At 41.7% G+C, this 22,950-nt stretch overlaps 1 protein-coding gene across 2 annotated transcripts in view; it reads left to right on the top strand.

Moving 5' to 3' along the window:
- Positions 1-373: 373 nt before the first annotated feature.
- The window catches only part of taok2b (TAO kinase 2b), a 29,882-nt gene continuing 7,305 nt past the window's right edge, over positions 374-22,950 (top strand). The window contains exons 1-17 of one of the 2 annotated variants that reach the window (XM_005947348.3): positions 374-951; positions 5,379-5,519; positions 7,017-7,088; positions 7,176-7,277; positions 9,373-9,418; positions 9,509-9,605; positions 9,866-9,979; positions 11,077-11,168; positions 11,287-11,380; positions 11,861-11,942; positions 12,338-12,505; positions 13,512-13,718; positions 14,268-14,476; positions 14,647-14,824; positions 15,079-15,207; positions 15,356-15,559; positions 17,664-17,903. In XM_005947348.3, coding sequence (XP_005947410.1) covers positions 5,388-5,519; positions 7,017-7,088; positions 7,176-7,277; positions 9,373-9,418; positions 9,509-9,605; positions 9,866-9,979; positions 11,077-11,168; positions 11,287-11,380; positions 11,861-11,942; positions 12,338-12,505; positions 13,512-13,718; positions 14,268-14,476; positions 14,647-14,824; positions 15,079-15,207; positions 15,356-15,559; positions 17,664-17,903 — 2,166 coding nt within the window. In that variant the 5' untranslated portion in view covers positions 374-951; positions 5,379-5,387. Of the gene's footprint in view, positions 952-5,378; positions 5,520-7,016; positions 7,089-7,175; positions 7,278-9,372; positions 9,419-9,508; positions 9,606-9,865; positions 9,980-11,076; positions 11,169-11,286; positions 11,381-11,860; positions 11,943-12,337; positions 12,506-13,511; positions 13,719-14,267; positions 14,477-14,646; positions 14,825-15,078; positions 15,208-15,355; positions 15,560-17,663; positions 21,565-22,950 lie in introns of those variants that run through there. The other variant, XM_005947347.3, reaches the window with a different exon arrangement.

The following is a 22,950-nucleotide window of genomic DNA, read 5'->3' as shown; positions in this document are numbered from 1 at the left end:
TATTGTTTTTAGCGGTTTTAGCATTTTTGCGCCTTATTTTTTTCATTGTTTTCTAATATATCCACAATTATCTTGTTATTTCTGATCATTTTGCGGCCGTAGCAAGTGTAGATTAATAAAGTTCCTTTCTATCTGTCTAATTCTGAGATTCCTAATCTGAAATTTTGAGATACCTGTCCTAAATATTTAAATTATGGTCATAGTTTTGTTTTGTTGTTGTTTTATTTATTTTGACTGAAATACGCTTCCACATTAGTTAACTATACGAACCCTGATAAATAATGCGAGCTGCTCTTACCAGTTCAGTTATGTTTTTGCGAACCTCTTCGGCCACGTGAGGATACTATTTACACCTCACGTGTTCGTTTGAAAGGCGTCGAAGAAGAGCAACTTCCGTTTTCCGCTCGGCTCCCGCCCCGCTCCGCCATCATGAAGTCCTGAACAAAAACGGATGAGAGTCGAGCAAAATGGGGATAACACGAACTGTTGATGAAATCCGCCGACAACATTATCGTAATGACAGTGCACAGTGCTGAGCGGAGCGGAGCTGTCCATTTGAATGCACCAGCCTCCCACTGAAAGCGTCCCCGGCAGCTCCTGGCGTTGCGTTATTTAGTTAGCGCTGGTGCTAACAGCAGCCAGAGCTAGCCGCTGATTTTCTCTGGACGTCGACGCTGCTGCTAGGTTAGCTGGCAGGCGTCGGTCTAGCTAGCTGTCACTTAAACTGACTGCCACTTGACTCATGTCAAGTCGCACACGCCTGCTAGCTGTCCAATTGACTGGGGGCATCAGGATGGAGAGGGGTTTAAGTAAAAGCATCGACAGGCAGAATGTGGTTTATTGGTGTTGAATAGACACCAGCACCGAGGAAAGAGGAGTGAAGACCACTATTTTCCAGGCAGGCCGGTTAGCTAGCTTCAGAGCTAGCTACAGTGGATCCCAAAAGCCACGGTAAGACGTGCTATAAATCATTCAACATGCGGGGCTGTGAGCGCATCCCACCCCGTTTGCAGGGGAGACACCGGCTAGCATGATTAGCTGCCTGATTTTCAGATCTTGGGGAGTTTGACATTGACGTGGAAGCTTGTTGTTGGCCTGCACCTTGAACATTCTTGAGTTGTTGTCAAGCTGCTGTTGAATACATGTGGATTTCTATAGAAAGCAGCAGCGTGGGTAGCCTAATTGAGCAGCCGAGTGCAAAAAGCCGTCTAGCTGATGCTTAGCTGATGCTGATGGCAAGCACATATATGGATAAATGCTTATGTGCCTGACCAGTCAAACACAGTAGACATGTTTTGCACAATAGGTCTGTGCTTCTCTGATGTTATAAAATGCATGTATGTTAAAGAGAGAATCATTGGTGAAACCATGTAATTGTGGCAGACGTTGTGTGGCGTTAACGAGACATGGATGGTTTAGTTAAAATGATTACAAGCTTCCTTTTGCCTTAGTTACAGTCGTCAGAGAAGTTCCCATTTTTAAAGGGAACCTAATGCTTCCCGTTTGTCAGAATCAAAATGGCCAAGTGAGTCTTGGTATTTTCATGTTCAAGGGTTTGGGAAAAACTTGAGCTTGATTGGTGACTGTGAACTTACAAAATTGCAAAAGCTGCCATTGCCCATTTATCAAGGTGTTAACCCTTGATAAAATCTTAATGACTCATGATGACCTAACTTGTTCCAGGCTGCTAACTTTGACACCAGGGAGAAGTTGTTATCTGCACTGCAGCTACACAAAAACATTCACCATTGTACTGTGCATGTGAGTGTATCATCAGTTGGCTTTTCCAATCTTTTCCTTTGGTAAAGATATAACGGCTATATTTATTCAGCATTTCCAAAAAATATCTTTTCCATAACCACACTTGGGGGTTGGGGTGGGGATTGGTTCACATATAAGAATGCGTTGATTTTGACCTTCAGAAAACATCTGATGGTTCTTGCTAGAATTCAGAGACAGACATCACGTTTCATCTTTGTTATTTCAAGGTTTATAGTCTAATATCAGCTCTCTCAGTAGGACATACTTTTAGTGTGGGGTAGTGTTTGCCCACATATTTAAACGTGGTCTTCCTCACCCATTTAGCCATATCATTGTGTTTGCTCATGATAGCTCTCCAAAGCATAGTGGTTACATGGTGTTCTACTTAAAACTGGTAAATCTTGTCATGTTGTTCCCACACAGGAAGCAAAGCATGGGGCTGCTAAACTGGTTGGCAGTTTTTATGTGGAATTTGGCCTGATGTTGTCTGGTGGTTTTCAACATTTCGAAAGCTGTATGGAAAGTTAGACAGGGCCAAGTTAATGCTACAAAATGTAGTCCTCAATTTGCTTGTTGGTCACAGTTCATTAAGAAGAAAGAAAGAAACGGCTTAGGGTGGAAAAGAGATCCTGTCAATATATTGCAGTTGGTCTTTTGAAGTTCTTGGCTGTTGGTATCGGCCTCAGAAATCCAGTCTCACTGATGCTCTGCAATGCACTACACAGTCAGTTTGATGCCTGCTTCTCCTTATAATCATATGAACTTTAATTCATGTATTTCTATAAGGCCTATCAGAATACTGTGCAAGTGTGTACAAATGCAAATCAAACCAAGTGTGAGTCACTATCTTAACATTTTGATAGGAAAAGAAAAGCAATCCAGCCCACCTGGTTGTTCAACCTACCCGTCTGTGTTTTGTTCTTCAGTTTTAACAGAAGCACACCTTTTATCTTGTCGCAGCTGCTGTGTTTTTTTGTGCGCGGGCTGCTGAAGGACCAATGACAACATCATTGTATGAGAGCAGTCTTTTGTTCAGCATTGAGAAACAAAATAATATGAAATAGTCTAGATTTTTTTTTTAAATCATAGTTTCATGTGTCAGGGAGATTAAAGAAGCCATTAAAGAAAGAATAACTCGAGGAAAAAGATGTTGCATCTACCATTTTAAGATCATTTTGGATCTTTAAAATGGATTATGTGCTTCAAAAATGATGTTTGTTTCCCTGTACTGAAGCTAAAGCCATATATTCTGTGTTTGGTGAAAATATAGCAATTAAAAAAACGTATATCTTATTGCAGCATTAAATAGAAAGCTGCTTTCAGCTTCTCCCTTATTCACAAGGCGGCCGCCACAGTGGCTACCGCCACTTGTTTGATTTCGCTCTCTTCCTGGGATTGAACCAGAGATCTTTTGCTTGTTAGGCAGATGTATAAAACACTTCAGCCATGTTCACCATAAATATAGAGACAGACAAAGATTCAGTAGCCTGTAGAGCCACCTTTGGCAGCAATAACTTGAAGTAATGGTTTTATGTATGACTTTATCAGTCTCTCACATGATTGTGGGGAAATTCTTGCCCACACATTGCTGCTGTGCTTGGGATCACTGTCTTGTTGCATGACTTAATGTCAGCCAAGCTTTAGCGGTCAGACAGATGGTCTCACATTTGACTCTAGAATACTTTGGTATACAGAGGAGTGCATGGTTGACTCATTGACTGCAATGTGCCCAGATCCTGTGCAAAACAAGCCCATATCATCACACCTCCTGAACCGCGCTTTAGCGTCGATATGAGGTGTTAGTGCTGATATGCCGCCTGGTTTTCTCCTCACGTCGCAAAACATCTCCACTTTGGTCCCGTCTGTCTAAAGCACATTGCTCCAGAAGTCTTGTGGTTTGTTCACATGCTGCTTTGAAAACCTAAGCTATGAGCTTCTTTTTAGAGAGAGGAAGCTTTCTCCTGCCAACTCTTCCAAACAAGCCAATGTGCTGTCATGAACTTTAACATTTAAAATGCTAACTGGGGCCTGTAGAGTTCTTGTTTTTGTTCTTCTGAGCATTTAATGGTCTGATCTTGAATTTGTTGGGACATTCCCTGCTGGGAAGATTGTGGCATTGTGTTAACACACATCTGAATGCTCCAGACCAGCAAACTGTCAAAACTTCTGCTTTTTTTAGAGTGCATTTAATCGGTGGCTGCTGATTACACCATGGAGTCCTATGAGCTCTTTTCACATATATGCACATTGATGAGCCACAAAATTAAAACCATAAAAGTCACTTTTGTGCCACCAAGAAATAAAAGATCCCACCTGTCATGACATGATCAAAGGGGCCTCTTTGGTGTGGCAGCAGATCCTTTGAGTCCTGGTGGTTACAGGATGGGGCCTTCACGTGAATATGTTATAGGATCAGCATTGGTTAATCAGTATATGAGGGTTTCTATTCTACTTTATAAGTATAAACCAAAGTGGGTTGCTCCTAAGAAGCAGAACAGCAAATAATGGATGGATCTGAAGAGCAGTGTGTTGGTCACATTGGTGGGAAAGTTGGCGCATCCTCATGTGAAGTGAAAAATATCTTTCAGTTGATGTTTGTCTTTTTTGTTTGTTTGTTTGTTTTTATTTGTGTGTCCACTACAGAGGACATTAACAAATAGGCCGGGTCTCAGGAGGCTATGATTGCATGATGATGCATTGCAATTAAATATTGCTGTTCTCGCTGGCCTGCAACTGAAAAACTAGTATTTTACAATGTATAATTTAATGCTAGTTAACTGTTGGATCTAAGATGTTACACAGCCACCCATTAGTAGCCAGGACTGCAGCTCTGGCAGACGGCTTGACTCCTCTCTGTGTGATGGGAAGTTGTGAACAAGAAGTGTGGATGGCAGCCCTGCCTAGCCGGTGCAGTTCTGCAGTATTGTGATCGCGAGAAAAAGGATGTATGTAGGTTGTGTCACAGTAAACTGGTATCTAAGAGCTCTGCTGTAGCAATGCAAAAGCACATTCTGTTCACGTGTGTGGACGTTACCCCACGAGGAGAGAACGCTAACACTACTTATGTTAGCCACACGCAGCAGTCTGTGTGTGCAGTGTTCTGCTCAGTGCAGCGTGCCACACATTTTAGAAACATTAAAAAGATGTTCCAGGTCTTCAAGAAATTGATCAGTATTGTTGCCAGGACCATCCTTTGATATAGTGCTGCAATTCTGCAAGCTTCGTACGTACATTACAAGACAGTCTTCTGCAATACATGAAAATATCTGTGTAGGAGAAGAAGAAAAAGCATTAATAGGGTTTAAATGATTAGATGATATGTAAGAGAAACTCTGTATTTCCTTAAAAAGAAAGAAAAGAAAAGAAATAACATGGGTGTAAGCCCAGTTTGTGCTTTGTACTGCTTTCCCCTTTCATCTTTGGTTGAGAACAATATATTTTTTAAATGGCATGAGTGACATCAGTGTCAACAATTTCCACCACAGAGATCTAAGTGTGTCGACTTCATGTGACAGACTAGACCGTGTTTCCGAGGCAACTCGTGCTTTCAGCACAAATGTTGGTATCCTTTCCAAATAACAGATGCTCACCCAGTGTGTCTCTTCCACGCTCACCAGGCGCTGGCCATGCCGTCGAGTGTGCGGGCCGGGAGCCTGAAGGACCCGGAGGTGGCTGAGCTCTTCTCGAGGGAGGATCCCGAGAAGTTCTTCACGGACCTGAGGGAGATCGGCCACGGGAGCTTCGGAGCAGTGTACTTTGTAAGTTAGTTTTCTTAGGGTTTGGCTCTTTAATAGAAATGTGATAGAGTGCACACAAGAGCCCTTAAGTGTGCTTTCCCCTGAGTGCAGGCTTAAATGTGAAGGCCTGTTACTTAATATGATTTCAGATACTTGTGTTCATTTATCGGTTTGAATTGTGTGTTTGATCTTTGTCAGCTCTGCAACAGAGTTGTAGGTGTGTAGTTATGTTCGTTTGAATTCAGTAGTAGAAAAATGTTCAGGTATGTGTTTTTAACATGCAGCTTACCTGAAGGCATATAAACATGGGGACAGGCTACGGACAAATTACGCTGACTGAGTACGCTGAAAATCGGTTTTTGAATTCTGGAGTTTGGATGATATTTTAGTTTTCAGTCACACACTGACTCAGTCATCTGGCAAACTTTAAAAAGTGGTCTGCTTGTTATAAATTTAAGACTGCAGTCTCTGAGTAGTTAGCATGGTGTTCATAATGTTGTATACAGCTGTTCTTCACTGAATTTATATAATGTAAGCATGAGAATGCAGGTGAAATGAAAATCATTACCTTTGTATATATATTATTGTCTTATTAATGTCTAATTATTTCTCTGGCTTTGTTTTTCTTCTTATGTAAGTTGATCAGTGTTTTGGCGCCATAGACAACAGTGTAGGCTCAGTTCTTCCTGCATATAAACCATTTCAGCGCCCACCCGAGAGGTTATTACTTCCCTCATAGGAAGTTACTATAAATAAAAGATCTTACTAAGTAAGGTAACATGACTCATTACCTAAACTACATGCAGACCAGTCGTGCTTATGTGCATAGGCGCATTTTAAACAACAAAAACCTTGACAGACAAAATTTTCATAGCGTAATTAAAAAAAATTTCCATACTTTGATTTTTGCATTGTTTTTTGGGGAGATTTCACTTGGTTCAAATGTAATTACTGCTATAAATCTTGCTGAAGTCGGAGTGATTGATGCTAAGAAAAGCTAAGCGCAGCAAAGAAGAATAGCTGACAGATGGTGGTACTTCTATTAAGAGCACAAGCTGGATAAACCTGTCGACTGAAGATGAAAGAAGAAGGAAAAAGTAAAAACACAGTGCAAGTCGGGGAAGGAGAACAACTTTTCAGAGCAGGATAAAAGTCCCTGTTTAATGAAGGGTGAAAAGCAGCCAGTCATGGATGAAGGGATGATAGGAGGGTAGAGGAGAAGAGGGAAGGAAGCTCTGCAGAAATGCTCGTTTTATGTAATGGCCATTTCTTTGTTGTATTTAATGTGAGGAGCATTGATGGATGTGTCTCAAGTGCTTTGTGGAATAAATGCTGCACTGATGCTCTCAGCCAGGTTTAAGTGTTTGAGTTTTGCTTGCAATTAACTTTGTGTGGAAGGAAAAGAAAACAAGGCGAGGGCGTCTGTGCTATTTAAAGAAATGGTGACAAAGATGCTTCAAGCAGCATCCAAAGCTTCAAAAACTTTACTGCATGTTGTCCTTAAATTTTCCCTACTAGGCCCACGACATCCGCACAAATGAGGTGGTGGCCATCAAGAAGATGTCCTATAGTGGCAAACAGTCCAATGAGGTAAGACCTGGCGACTCTCTAATGGCTGATCTGCTGCAGATGTAATATCTTATGGATGGAGTGATGAAGGCTCTGCTCGTATCCTAGAAATGGCAGGATATCATCAAGGAAGTGAAGTTCCTCCAGAAACTGCGCCACCCCAACACTGTGGAGTACCGTGGCTGCTACCTGAGAGAGCACACAGCCTGGGTGAGTGTGTGCAAAAGCTGTGCACTCATCAGTGTTGTGTTAATCAAATGAATGATTTTAAAAGTGACTTGCTTAGGAGGTCGTTAAAGATGTTAAAACACATTTCTTTTTTTATGCACATATTTGTGCCACCAACGGCCTGTAAAAATACACCATTTATTTATTTATTTATTTCTCTCTCTCTTTCTCTCTCTCTCTTCTCTCTCTCTCTGTCTCTCTCTCTTCTCTCTCTCCTCTCTCTCTCTGTCTCTCTCTCTTCCTCTCTCTCTCTCTCTCGCTCTCTCTCTCTCTCTCTCTCTCTCTCTCTCTCTCTCTCTCTCTCTCTCTCTCTCTCTCTCTCTCTCTCTCTCTCTCTCTCTCGTTTCAGTGTGAATAAAAACCTGAAACGTTGACCATTTGTTCTAATATTGAAACCGGTTTCTGGTACTTCCTCCTTTTTTCTGTGCAGCTTGAGGCAAGTTGCAGTTGCCACAGAGTCTCTTTGTTTCACTGTGACTGCAGGAATTAAATATAGTCTCTGGTTTCTGCAGCCAAAATCCAGTTTTTCGTTCCAGATATCCTCAAAAGGCTCTCAGTCCCTGGAGAAAGTTGATGTGGCAAAAAACAAAAAAGCTCTAAAAATGACATCATTGTAATTAACTGGTGTGTTTTTTAACAAAACATATTAGTGCATTTCAGAAAATTAGAATGAAGTGAAAGTTTTGTTTGTTTTTTTACATATTCATCCAAAAATTAAAGTATTAAAAGCCTTTTGTGTGAGTATGCCTTGTAGTGCATGGAAATGAGCAGCCCTTGTAATAAAACTACAATATTTTAGTATATTAGTGTTTGAACAGTGGCATTGAGTGCGTCTCTCTATATAGTTGAGTACATGTAACCACAGTTATAGAGACGACTGGACTGTTCTCCAGATGATCTCTGATACACTCCACAAGGAGGGGAAGCCACAGGATGTTGTTGCTGAAAGTCTGGCTGTTCGCAGAGTGCTCGATCACAGCATATTAATGGCATTTTGCACAAACAACAGTGATGGCTGCAGCCTCAATGGTATTGTCAAGAAAATCAATTCAAGAACTTGGGCGACTTTACAAAGAGTGGACTGAGGCTGGTGTCAGTACGTCGCCAGGAAAGCAGCTACAACTTTAGCATTCCTAATATCGAGTCACTCCTGAACCGGAGACGACATCAAAAAGGACTGGACAGCTGCTCAGTGCTTCTCTTTCCACATAAAAGTAAAATTTAAGGTCCTAAAGACTAGAGGAAGAGTAGAGAGGCACAAAATCCAAGATGCTTGAAGTCCAGTGTGAAGTTTCTGCAGTGCCATGTCATCTCCTCATGTTGGTGTCAGTTGATCCACTGTGTTATCAAGTCTACAGTCAACAAAGTCACCCACCTGGAGACTTGGAGCACTTTGTGCTTTAATTTGCTGACAAACTTTATGGAGAGAGATGGTGATTTTCTTTTCCAGCAGGATTTAGCCCCTGCTCGCAGTACAAAAACTACTAGCAAATGGTTTGCTGGCCGCAGTATTGCTGTGCCTCATTGACCAGCCAGCTCATCTGACCTGAACCCCAGAGTGTCTGTGTTGTTATTGTCAAAATGAAGATGAGAAACACAGGACCCAAAAATACAGACAGGATGAAAGCAGCTATCAGAGCAGCCTGGGCTTCCTGTACACCATGCTGCATTAATGCAGTGATTCATGGTAACGGAGCTCCAACCACGTATAAAAATATTCTGTATGTCTGATTTTCACAAGGTATAAGTCACGATCATCAAAATTAAAACAAAAAAGGCTTAAAATGTTTCCCTTTGAAGGTGTGCTGTCGTCTATAGACACCTAAATAATGTTACATTATGTGGGATGGTTAGCTTTTACATCTCATGCATACTTTGGCTCTCAGAGCTCCATTGTGAGGTGGACATGAGAACACTTTCTCGGACTCCACCTTAGTTTGACAGCAGTGTTAAAACTTTGATAAATGGGTCGAAGTCTCTGGTACAAAAAAAGCTCTTCCCGCCTAGGTCAAGTGTGACAAAGTTTTTAACACCAAGTGTACTCTTGGTTTAACACTCCACCCTGTCTCTCTTCTAGCTGGTGATGGAGTACTGCTTGGGTTCAGCTTCTGACCTTTTAGAAGGTAAGTAAGACAAATTAGTAATGACAAAACCCGTTTGAGTTTACGTTCACATAAACTGCCTGATATTCCCAAATCTCTCTCTTCACTCAGTCCACAAGAAACCGCTGCAGGAAGTGGAGATAGCTGCCATAACCCATGGTGCATTGCAGGGATTGGTGTATCTTCACTCTCACAACATGATTCACAGGTAACCCCTATTCATTTCTCACTTATCTGGATCTATTCTGCTCTCCTCCCCCACACTTCTGACAAGAGACTAAACAAATAGAGGGGAGAAAGCACAAACTGTGCTGCCTGAGATAAGCTTATGCAATGGTGCTTGTGCTTACACACTGTGCATCATGCTGCTCCCCAGCCTCCAACAATGCATTTTCTCTCAAACTGTTTTGTCTCCGTCGTGTTTTTCCTGACCCGTCATTTTCTCCTGTCTGATCGTTTCTCTCTCAGGGATGTGAAGGCCGGAAACATCTTGTTGACAGAGCCAGGGCAGGTCAAACTGGGAGACTTTGGCTCGGCCTCTATTGTCGCTCCAGCCAACTCCTTCGTGGGAACACCTTACTGGTAAAACATCAAACCAGTGTCTCACTTGCCTACTCATTGTGGATTCTCAAAGAAGCCTCAAAAACTAACCAAAATCGTGCGTATCAAATATGATACACTAGGCGTTAAGGGGTTAAAACATACCTGTGATGTTTTGCCGTATTTTATCTTTCCTTTCTGTTCTGTTACAATCATAGAAGCTCATGTTAAAGTTCAAATACTGAGGTCAGTGTATGTATAAGTAATCTCAGGCTCTGAGCTCTCCATTTCAGTTTTTTTTTTTTCTAGTCCTAGCTTTGTGTGATGTCAAAGAAAGAGGATATCCCTAAGACGATGATGTCATGTCTGTGCAGGCGAAATGAGCTTTTCAGACTGTTAGCATGGCTGTTATGTGGCGTCTATTTTGTCCACTGAGTGTAAAGACGAGTGAGAAGCAGCAGCACTCTTAAATGAGCTTGTTTGCACATTGTAGAGGTTTCGTACATGTAAATATAGTCGAAATCTTTAAATGTTGTCATTAACTTGCGTGTGTTGATTTTTAGTTGTGCAGTTGTAAAATCAGATATATTTCCTCCGATGTTGACAATTTAAATATTCATTAATATCTAGTGTACTGCTGGTGTCTAGATAAAGTTTAGTCTCTAATCATGCGGGTAACGTGCTTTAATTTGCATTGAACCTAAGATAGCTGACTAAACGCTGCTCACATTTGTGAAGCAAGGTGTGGCCACCCAAATGTCACATTCAAATTCATTCAAAGCAGGCAGAGTACAGTTCACACTGGGAAAAACTTCGATCTGTAGAATGAGCATGTGTTTAATTTTAAGTTGTTAATTAAAAAAAGGTTATTCTGCCACCGAATTTTTCCTTTCCAATCTTTTCAAGTGTATTTGAGGAGGTTAAATCACCAAGTGGTTTACTCCCACCTCTCACCGTTCAGCAGCCAGAATTATTTGTTGTTACTCTACATGAGCATAAAGCTAACGCTGCCTGTTTAGGTGGGGCAGATGCTGGAAACAACAGTGAGCCACCAGGTGCCATTGTGTGCTGGATCAAAGGAAGAGGGCTGGAAATGGCTGAATTACTGCTGATGTGTTGTTGTTGTTTCCTCCACCCAGGATGGCCCCTGAGGTGATCTTAGCCATGGATGAGGGTCAGTACGACGGGAAGGTGGATGTGTGGTCACTTGGCATCACCTGCATAGAGCTGGGTAAGAGATGGCCGTACAGTGCACCACAAGTGTCTCTCTTTGTGTTCACAAAGCTGAAAGTGTTCTTTGTCTGCCTCTCCTTCTCTGTCACGCTATGTCGTGCTTTGTGATTCTGCAGCGGAAAGGAAGCCTCCTCTGTTCAACATGAATGCTATGAGTGCCTTATACCACATCGCCCAGAATGAGAGCCCTGTGTTGCAGTCTAATCACTGGTGAGAGACGAAGCTTTGCAACCGACCTGTGTCTTTCTGTAATTTATTTCACAATTGGTTTTGTGTGTGTGTACGTGTGTGTGTGTGTGTACGTGTGTGTGTGTGTGTACGTGTGTGTGTGTACACATATACACATAAAAATGACTTGCTATTAAGGCTTTTTGAACATGGGGATGAACTCACACTTTGAGTTTGCTGCCATGCTTATAGATCAGTGTTTAAATTGTTACATTATTTGAATCATCTCAGGTAACTGTGGACAAACCCTTCAGTATTTCTCATGGGACACTTACTGCTGTTTTTTAGCCAGTTTGTCTCCACATCAGGACATTTTTAATGCTTTCCGAGTTTTAATTGAGCTAACAAATTTCTCAAGCCGCTTTAACGGACTATAACATAATTAAGATTATGATGTGTGTAATAATGCAGTATGCATTGCTTAAATTATATTTATAATCATGACGTTTTGGAAATTTTCAGGTCGGATTATTTCCGCAATTTCGTGGACTCCTGTTTGCAGAAGATCGCCCAGGACAGACCTACCTCTGATGTGCTGCTCAAGGTACAAACAGCCGTGTGATTAATCTTTAACTGAGAGAATAGAATGAAATATATTTTCTTCTATTTCTAGCAGTTTCTTTTCAGCTTGTTGTTTTTGGACAAATAATGAAATTTGTGCTTTAAATTCAAAACAGATTTTTAGGCTTGAAGGAAAACACTGAGTGAAGGTTCAGTGTGCAAGCAAATAATCACCAAGAAGGTTTTTTTCTGTTGTTGTATTTTTTTTTTCTTTTTTGTTTTGTTTTTTAAATGAAAAACAATGATTTTATTTTACTTGGATGTATAATTTTGTGTCAACAGTGATGGGCATGTCTATGTATTTTTAACTGTCAGACTGAGGTATTTCATCCTGTCACTGTCCATCTCACCCCTTCTTTCAACCCTCCATCCACCCAGCACCATTTCCTATGCAGAGAGCGTCCCATGACAGTTGTGATGGACCTGATTGCACGGACCAAGGATGCTGTTCGTGAGCTGGACAACCTTCAGTACCGGAAGATGAAGAAAATCCTCTTTCATGAGGCGCACAATGGTCCCGCACCTGAAGGAGGCGATGAGGAAGAGGTAAGAAAGGGTGATGACGTATCAACCCTGTAATGCTTTTATCCTATTTTATTTTATTTAAACCAGCCTCTAATATTGATAAGTGGACAGTTTTCTTTTCTTATTAGCGAAACCACAGAGAGAGTTTGGGCCCAGAAATGGCTAATGACATCAGACAGGCACATAACATGAGAACAGCTGCTTCATATGTGAAAGGGGATTAAGAAAGCTGAAACATGAAAGTACAATTAACAAATACCAAGCAGCACTCTTTGGGGTCATCTCTTCATTTAAGCTCGCTTTAAATATTTGAGTTCGTCTCCTGATTTTTTTTGTTTTTGTAAAATTAAGAAAGAAAGCGCTTCTGTCAAGAGACATGTGACGATGTTTTGTTTTGGATTTGCTTCATATAAACTGCTGCTGTTTATATTGCATTGCAATTGTAAATAAAGCCAGAGTCCAACGGTAATTATTTAATCCACAAATGAGAAAATGGGGGAAATGGTGATGATATTTTGCAGTTTTATTTATTTATTTATTTTAAGCAGAATCTCAGGATTGGCCCAGCATAACGCAGTAATGTTGACAGAGCAAATAAGAGTCTTGAAACATGAACAATTGTACTCATGCACACAAAGCGCATGAATGCGTCTGCTTCTACTGAAAACCTGCTTTAAAGGCCTATTCTTGTCTGCAGTTGAGGTAAATACAGGCACTGGTTACTATAAGAATAAAGACGTAAGGTAAATAAGACCCTTTTGTCCTCATACAAAGACTTTTTTATCTATTTAATTCTTTGATGGCCGTTTAAACAAAAGTAAATGAAAGAATAGCGACTGTGGTTCAATCTATCAGACCTGCATTTGTTTGGGATGTTTAAATATGTTTGCTCAGTATCATTTTTTTTCTTTAATACAGTCCCACTGAGCAAATGACCCTCAATCACAGACTCCATTTGTTTTTTTGTTTTTGTTTTTTGAGCTTTGTCATTATTTTAGCAAAAACTTGCTTTATTTTTCCCCTCCAGGATGTGGAGCAGTACATGCTGCGCACCGGCACAGTCAACAGCATGGAGAGCTCCCACTCTCTGCCATCCATGTCCATCAGCGCCAGCTCCCAGAGTAGCTCGGTCAACAGTCTGGCAGACGGCTCCGATGACAGTGGGGAGATGGCCATGATGCAGGAGGGAGAGCACACCGTCACCTCCAATAGCTCCGTCCTGCACAAGCCGCTGGTCAGTCCACGCGTTAACACATCTGTGGGTGGATGTGTTGTTTAACAGTCTAACCCCTCAATCACTCACCTGGATAAGCTGGTGACCCATATGCTGAAGGGTACTTGGGGCTTGTTTGGGGGCCCCCCAAACTCAGGCTTGCAGTGTTAAGTGTGAGTCTGGTGTGTATCTGCTGAGAGTGTGTAACTTTCGGGCTAAAAGCATCGAGTGATACTTATAGTTGGGCTATTTTACCTTTTTAGTGTAGTTTAGATGAGCCAAAGGAGAAGCTGTTCTGTTGTTTCCCCCTGACCAGTTTTATAAGCGCAATCTGGTGCCACCTACAGGAAAAGGAAGGCAAAAGCAGAACCAGATGCACAGCAGATTGGCAATGTGACACCTACAAAACAAATGCCTGGTAGCAGACTTGCTAAGCGCGCAGCCTCCTGGGAGTTTTTGCATTGGCAATAATTAGTTTCATTTATTTGAAGCGGTAGGATGACATTGAATTGAGATAAAACTTTGCATTTGTAGCCACCTTTAATTGCTCTAATTTTCTCCACCTTGTAGAGCCATGACAACATCTATGACGATCCCTATCAGCCAGAGGTTGATTCTCAGCGAGAAGCTGCATCTGCTGGTGGTGGAGGAGGAGGGGGGGGAGGGGGCAGACGTCGACGAGGCCGAGACCATTTTGCCACCATCAGGACCGCTTCACTGGTCACCCGTCAGATCCAGGAACACGAGCAGGGCTCTGCACTGAGAGAGCAGATGTCCGGGTGAGGTCACAGTCGTGAGTTGTTGATGGTGTTACGGGACAATCAAAACGAGTGTATTTGCACATGTTTTTGAACTTTATACAAATAAAAGAAAACAAAGGGCTTCAAATGCTTAGTTAAGTAATGCTTGCTGATTATTAGCCATTAGGTAACCGTGTTTCTCCTCACAGGTATAAGCGAATGCGGCGTCAGCACCAGAAGCAGCTGATGGGCCTGGAGAACAAGCTGAAGGCCGAGATGGACGAACATCAGCTGAGATTGGACAAAGAGCTGGAGAATTTGAGGAACAGCTTCTCAGTGGAAGGAGAAAAACTCACCAAGAAGCACCAGGGTATCCTGGAGAAAGAGGTGAGCGAGGATCACAGAGAAATATAATAAATTCAAATATATGTGATGAATGTCAAATGTGTGGTTCTGATACTCACTATGTTGTTAGTCTTGCTAATATTAGTCAATACTTTCACATTGCTCAGTGTACACATGCCTGCTTCATATGAAGTTGATGATCTTTCCAAAGTGTAGCAGCCACTGAGAAGTCAGTAAGAGCACTGATAAGACTCAATATCACTAATTGTGAATGTTTTTGGGCTTTTATCCTCCAGGGAAAGGCAGTCGTGTCGGAGGAGAAGAAGTTCCAGCAGCACATTCTGACGCAGCAAAAGAAGGAGCTGACCGGCCTGCTGGATTCCCAGAAACGACAGTATCGCCAGCGCAAAGAGCAGCTCAAAGAGGTGCCTCTGAGTTTTGTCATATTATGTTTCAACAAATATATGAGTGTCTTCTTTTTCATGACTCCACTTCCAATCGGTTCATTTTGACGGGTAAGTATAATGCTGCACAAACGGTGAACCGAGCTAAACGCTGCTGTTATTCCTCAAGGAACTGAACGAGAATCAGTCAACGCCAAAGCGGGAGAAGCAGGAGTGGTTGGTGCATCAGAAGGAGTGCCTGCAGCAGCGGCAGGCTGAGGAAGAGGCGGGTCTGCTGCGGAGGCAGAGGCAGTATTATGAGGTGCAGTGTCGCCAGTACAAGAGGAAGATGCTGCTGTCACGCCACAACCTGGAGCAGGACCTGCTCAGAGAGGTACTGTTCTTAGTCCTTTGAAGCACATTAATATCATTTTTGTTTTGATATTGTTTTATAATATTTATAAATGTTAAGACTTTTGCAATTCATTTTGTCATCTATGTGTAACAGTAATGCACAAGCAAAATATTAATGGCTTGGAAAATTAGGTGCACAGAAAAGTTGTTGCAAAAGTTTTGCATGTAGTGGTCTTTTATTTGGGAACACTAAGGTTTATACCTAATATCTAGAGAAGAATTTATTGTGTGTGTGTGTGTGTGTGTATAGACACATACATATACAAATACACTTTATTAACTGAGCAAGTGTGAGCACATCTAAAAAGTTCTGTCAGTTTGCTGAAGCATTCAGATGTTTAACACAATGCCACGTAGGAAACACAACAACAATCTTAACCCTTTAAAGCCGGTCAGAGCAGCACGCTCCGTTTTGCGCAACTACTTTTAAATCCTGGTAGCACTGCAACCACATAAGCTAGCGCAATAATTTTTTTTGCTTATGAAACCGGAGGAGTTGTACTTACATCTTATGCCACCAGCTTGTCCTAAGTCACAGTTTCCTTCCACATATAGCTTTGCAAAAACTGCATAAAAAGCACTTGCAGCAACAAAAACATAATATTCCAGAAACACGCTTTGCTGATCCGATCAGCTGTTTGTAACACTTCCTACGTCCATCAGCGCGAACTATCGCATGTCCGCCATATCCTGCCCAAAACCGGAAGTGACGTCATTTTCCGGAAATGTAGTTTATTACCATCAGGGCCTCATGAGCCTATACTGGTGTTTTTAAAAGTTATCTTTGACTCTATGACTTTCTGTGTCGTTTCTGGGACGCTTAGGACTCATATTGCACTGCTGGAAATAGTTTATTTTGATGTATATGCTGTTTTTTTGCAAATTTGCACTATAATATTTATTTTTTCGTTTTTCCTGCAGTATATAAAAATTGGTGTATTTCAAAAATAAAACTATGAAGACACTCAAAATAAATTTCCTGTGGTGGGAAACTATTTTGTGCAACTTTTTTGTATTTACAGTTTTGAGGGATAAGACTCTTAAATTTCTCTAACTAGAAATATATGTTTAAAAAAAACAAACGATTTTCAATTTGTTTTTAGTTTATTGCAATTTATGTAATTACTATGCACTTAATGCAGATATATTATTAAAATTTGGGCTATAATGGTTGTATTGATGTATAACAACTTGAAATGCTCCCAAAAATGGCTCCACGGCATGTAAAAATATAATATAAGCTCTGGCGGACTTGGTTCTATGGTAGGTCTTAAAGGGTTAAAGAAGTAAATGTTGCTGCCATCAGTCTGGGAAGGGTTAGAAGGCAATCTCCAAACAACCTGCATCCATCGTTCTACAGTGAGTGAAAAACATTGTTCCCAGGACTGGACGCCCCGATAAATTCATCCCAAAGTCCAACTGCAGTATTTAGAGGGAGGGCAAAAAACCATCTCAGACTCTTCAGGTCTCAATTAGTATCAAGTATTAAGTTCATGACAGTACAATTAGAAAAAGACAAACATGTATGACTTTTTTGGAAGAGATTTCAGGAGAAAGCCTCTTCTTTCTAAAAAGAACATGGCAGCAAAGCTTTGGCTTGAAAAGCAGCATCAGAATAAACTACAAGACTTCTGGAAAGTGAGACTAAAGTGGACGTGTTTTGCACGGCACTACATTTGGAGAAAAGCCAACAGCACAAACACCTCATACTAGCATATGATTTGGACTCGTTTTTCAGCGACAGGATCTCAGTACCTTGCAGTCACTGAGTCATGAACTCCTGTGTATCTCTAAGTATTCTAGAGTCAGATGAGTCCGTCTGTCTGACAAGCTTGGCTGAAACTGGTTCATGCAACAGGACAATGATCCCACGCGCAGCAGCAAATCTACAACAGTATGGCTGAAAAAGAAAATAATTTTTTTGTTTGTTTTTTTTAATAAATGACCTATAAATTCATACTTTTTAATAATTGTAGCTTGATACAAGATATCCTTTGGTGGCTATTGCAGGTTTCTGTCCTCCCAGTATTACAAATCACCTTCTGCATCTTTTGTTTGTTTGTTTTCTTCTTCTCCTTCTTCAGGATCTGAACAAAAAGCAGACTCTGAAGGACTTGGAGTGTGCCATGCTGCTGCGTCACCACGAATCCACCCAGGAGCTGGAGTTCCGCCAGCTGAGTTTGGTGCAGCGTACGCGGGCCGAGCTGATCCGCACGCAACACCAGACGGAGCTCACCAACCAGATGGAGTATAACAAGAGGCGTGAGCAAGAGCTGCGTCAGAAACACGCCGTGGAGGTCCGCCAACAGCCCAAGAGCCTCAAAGTGAGTGACAGCACCCAGAGCCAGGGGTCTCCCGAGGAGGGAAAGAGCGAGCCGACAGAGGGGCCGAGCGGCAGCTGGGACAGCGAGGGAGGGGGGGAGGAGCTAGAGGAAGAAAAGGAGAGCGAGGTGGCGGCGAAGGAGGTGTATGATGCTGGGGATGAGCTTGATGAAGTAGTAGATGATGAAGATGAAGTTTTTAGCAGAGGGGTAGATGAGGTGGAGGGTGTGCGTGTCGCTGTGGCTGAGGGGAAGGACGAGGTAGACGAGGAGGGAAGTAAATCAGAAGATGTAGTTGAGTGGAAAGTCGGTGAAGAGGAGACAGAAGTCAGGGAAGTAGAAGGAGTGCAGTGGGAGTACGAAGAGGATCATGGTAAATCTGCACGCATAGAGACCGAAGAAGAAGAAGAGGGCAGGGGTGTAGCTGACGGTTGTCCGTCGGAGCTCATCTTGTCCTCGTCCCCAGAAAAGAGGCGGCTGCGTGAGCGAGACATCGATGAGCTGTCAGAGTTTTACTTCCCTGACGCCTCTGAGGAGCTGGAGCCCATACCCGTCTCACCCCCACCCGCACCCCCTGCCCAGACTTCTCTCCCCTCACTCTTCTCTCACGGCATCTGCCTCCTCCTCTCCCTCTCTGTCGCTGCGCAGCCTTCCAACCTCACTTTGCTGCTGCTCTCCATCTTCCTCCTCTCCCTCCGCCGCTCTCCACCCCTGCCCTCGGTGGCATCCGTTCTCCTCTCTGCTGAGCTCGCCTTCTTGGCGCTCTTCTTCTCGTACCTTTTCCTTCGTTCCTGCTGTTCTCTGTCGCTTTCCACCTACCTGACTCTCAGCCTCTGGGCCAATGGCCTCTTCAGTTTAGGACTCTCCATCAGTTTGGGGATTTATTACATCCCCATTATTTTCATCTCAGCCTCCTTCCTCAGCTCTCCCTCCATTTTCCTTTCCCTCTATTTGATCGTGGTCCTGATTGTCAGGCCAGCCCGTGATTTCTTCCAGCTCGCGCCCCGCAAAGTCAACCGCCTCTGCATGCGCGTCCTCTTCCGCCTGCCTCGGCCACTGTTTGCCATGTGCCAGTCGGTGCTGGGCGGTATGGCTGAGCGTAACCTTTATGAGATGTTTCCTAAAGCAGGCCGCAACTGGGGCGTTCGCCAGTCCAAAATCCCAGTTCCACTAAAGAGCCTGGCCTTGGAGTATCAGGCTCAATGCAGGAGCACCTCTCTTGTAGCCAAGGGCCTGCTGTGGGTGAAGCGTTTCGGCAGACGCCCCCTCGGCGTCTTGGCAGATCTAGCAAACTCTGTAGTGCTAAAACTAGCCCGGCAGGTCGTTAAAAAGCTGCCGCTCAGGGTCAGGATAAAACTCCAAACCCTTGGCATCTTGAAAAAGGAAATTCCAAGCAGGTTACCGCGCCTGCTGCCCCGGGAGGTCAGAGAGATGAGACAGAGGGAGAGGAGGAGGAGAGAGAGGGAGAGACAGAGGAGGGAAGAGAGGGAGAGGATGTTTCGTGAGGAGACGAGGTGGGAGTGTGGATTGAGACGAACTTCATCGGGACGGTTTGTCAAGGGGAAAATTCGGCCGTGGAGATAGCAAGAGTGAGACATGTCGGGAACATTTTGGTGTGAGATTGTGTGAATGTGTGTGTGCGAGCGTGCGTGTGTGTGTGTGCACGCCATTGTGCAGCCATTCATTGCGTGTTTGGGCCACATTGTCTCCTTTGTTACTCAAACTGGTCACATTTCTTAAAGATGAGCCGTATTTAACCCACACACTCGTATGCACACAGAGGTTTGTGTGCGCTGGCTCCAGAAGCGTGTGTGTGCGCACGCACATAACAAGCCATATTACTGAATGAGCTGGCTCGAGCAACTTGAACAAGCTGTCGAACCCACAGTTGCTGAATGAAACCCAGTGAAGTTTTAATATTTCATTATTTTTGCTTTTTGTAAAAGTTCCTTTAGAAGTTTCTTTAATTTTTATTATTTTGCTCTTAATTTGTAAGACAGATATTTTTTTTTTTATGGTTATTTTTGAGACCGTTTTTTGTGCAATCTTTTGTTCTTCTTCATAGTTGTCTTACTTCACAGGGTGCGCTGTTTCCTCAGTGCTTCGAACAAATATTAGAGTGTTATGTAGCTCAACGGCTGTAATATCTCTCCCCAAAGCACAAAGTACTGTGAAAATGAAAGATCGTCAATGATTTCACTAACATCAGCCTGAACACTAGCTCTCAGCCGACTGAAAAGTGCAATAAACCGCTGAGTGGAGACGTCTCGGACCATCGTGAGAGCAGAGAGGAATAATTATTAATATTTTGGTCTTAAATGATTAAGTATGGGGCCATTTAGCTGGAACAAAAAACATATTCAGTTGATCTAGAATGCGTTTATACATATTACTGCTATAATTATTATTATTATTATACATGCAGCTAGTGAATACATCATCTAGATTCTAGTTGGATATTATGACTATTATGTTTTATTGCATGTTGTGCAATAATCTTGTTATGATTTACCATGTAAACATTTCGCTCGTAGTAATGGAATAAGAAGTGCCTGCTTTCAAGAGTCTGTTGTGAAGTGATATCCTAAATCTATAGCGGAAACCTAAGGAATCAGGATATGCTTTTGCATAGTGAAAGTATAAGAAACTGTTTAATATTTCAATGCAACTCATTTAATATGAAGCCATATAGACAATCTTTTGAGGTAGAATTATAGTAAAAAGATTGAAACTACTGAATGTGAAAAATGAGGCTGAGCAGGTCGAATGAAGAGAAGGCAGATATCTGATTCTATCAATATTTTGTTTTGCACTGTGTTGAAAGGTATTAAAGAAATACAAATGTCTATGAAAAGATCGTTTCAATTTTAGCTCGAGAAGCTTAAAAAATACACCCATCGCAACTCCACTTCACCCGGCCTACGGGTTCAGCAAACCTAAAGATAATCAGACAAGCTGAAAACCAAAATGTTTGAGCCTTTAAAAAAAAAAAAAAAAAGACAAATGATAAGAAAATGAACTTTCTGATCAGTCAGTTCATCATTTCAGCTCAGCGTCAGTCAGACCAAAAGAAACCCACGGTTAATTCTGCTGTTTGTGTCTCTGCTAAACGCCAAAATCCTTCGAGTTCATGTAAATGAAGCCGGAGCAAATTCGTAAAATGTGTTAGCGCTTAAAAAGGCAGGAATAAAGAGCTTTGTTTGTGTCGCCACATGTGAGCTGTTTTTGTGGAGGGACGGTACTGAGTAGGAAAGCTCAGTCTTAACTGTATTTTCACCCAAAGAAAAGGAAAAAATGTGTTTTGGGTTTTTTGTTGTTGCTTTTTTGCATCTTGCAATTCGAGCTTTAAAAGAAAAGTTTCAATCAATGTTTTATTTGAATGTAACTTGTTCCTTTTGTGTATGTTTACATGTCTGCATTCTGTTTTGTTGTGACACTGAGTGTTTCCACAGAGTTATATCACCTTGAGTTTTTTTTTTAAATATATATATATTTAATTAATGCAGTATTTATAAGACCAGTGCTGCATTGTGTTGGGCAGACATTTCGTCATCCTTTTATTCTCATTTTAGCTGCATGAGTGTTGGCATACTGTACAGCCGTGTGCTCGCAAGCATAGAGAAACATTTTGTCATACACAAAAATAAATTCTTTTGTGTTCAAATCATTGTCTTGTTTGTTTTTGATTTTCTTTTTTTGTTTCCATTATTATCATGTCTCCATTTGCTTACTTTCTTCCTTATCTCACTGCGCAAAGAATCCTTTTTACCTTTTTGTTCATTCCTCCTGTATCATCACACATTCCTGTTTTCGTCTGTCGTCCCCTTTTTGCCCCATTTATAAGCCACCAAAAACATTATTAGCAAGTATAAACATAAAATTGTGATTATGACTTGCAAATATTTATGGGATTAAATGGCGATCGTCTGATTCGACCTGACCCAGATTATGCTCGAGGTCTGGGCCGTTTGTTTAACAGCAGAGTATTGATCAGGTTTTAGTGAAATGAGATCAGTCTTTCTTGGACATGACTCGTTAGTTTGTGCAGTACAATCAGCCAAGAAAACAACTCTTTTGATTTATTATCGCCTGACAAATATACAGAAAGGCTCATTCTTAAGAATAAACATCAGATTAAAGGTGCTAGAAAGTGTTTTTACATATATACATTTATATACAGTGCTTTACAAATGTATCAGGCTGCCTGTCATTAAAACAAAACAACTTTAAGTCCATCAAAACGTGTTTAAAAATTACTGAATTGATGTTGTTATACACAGAAATTTGAGTCGGCACACTGGACGTATCTCAGAGAAGTCTGAAATTAATCAAGCATAACATTCAACCACTAAAACTAATTTAAATAAAAGAAATTTGGCACCTTAATTAAATAATGTGCTTTACTATTAACTCCTGCCCTTTTTGTGAGTAGAATTAAAAACGGATAGCAAAATAATTATACTTTAGCATTTAAAAATATTCATTTTCATTAAAGAGCTCACACATAGGGATGATTAACAGTTACAGGACCACATCAGGTCACCACAAAATGTAAGGTTATGACAGCAAAACCTTTTCCTACCTATTTAGAAAGTGCATTTTACATTATTTAAGTTGCATGCTTTCATGCTTTGCCTTGGATCAGTGTATTACATTTTCCTTGCACTGTAATCTCACACAGCCTTTAACTTTGCCCCAGTAAGTCATCGGCCAACGTGATGCTTTAATCTATTTCTCAGTACACTAAAAATAAACTAGTTTCTTGGACTTTTGAGCAGACTGTGTACTGTGTGTTTCGTCCAGCTGCTGGTTTATGTGAGCACCTGAAAAAGTTCACAGCGATTGTGTAAAATCACCAAAGCAGAGTTTAAACTTTGCTGCTCCCTCTGACCCTTCTGATTTCAAGCACTTTCTTCAGAGGGAAATAATATTGACATAAGCAACAAGAAAAGGTAAATTTATTTAAATAAAAGAAGCCAAGTCATCTCATTAAGACCATCGCAGAGCTTTGATTACACTGGAATTAAGTAGGACTTCCTTATATGTTTAT

Source organism: Haplochromis burtoni, unplaced genomic scaffold, assembly GCF_018398535.1.
Source record: "Haplochromis burtoni strain Fernald_Lab_line unplaced genomic scaffold, NCSU_Asbu1 Contig_520, whole genome shotgun sequence".
Lineage (NCBI taxonomy): Eukaryota > Metazoa > Chordata > Actinopteri > Cichliformes > Cichlidae > Haplochromis > Haplochromis burtoni.
Note: the sequence above shows the minus strand (reverse complement) of the source record. Positions and strands in the feature narration are given on the sequence as shown.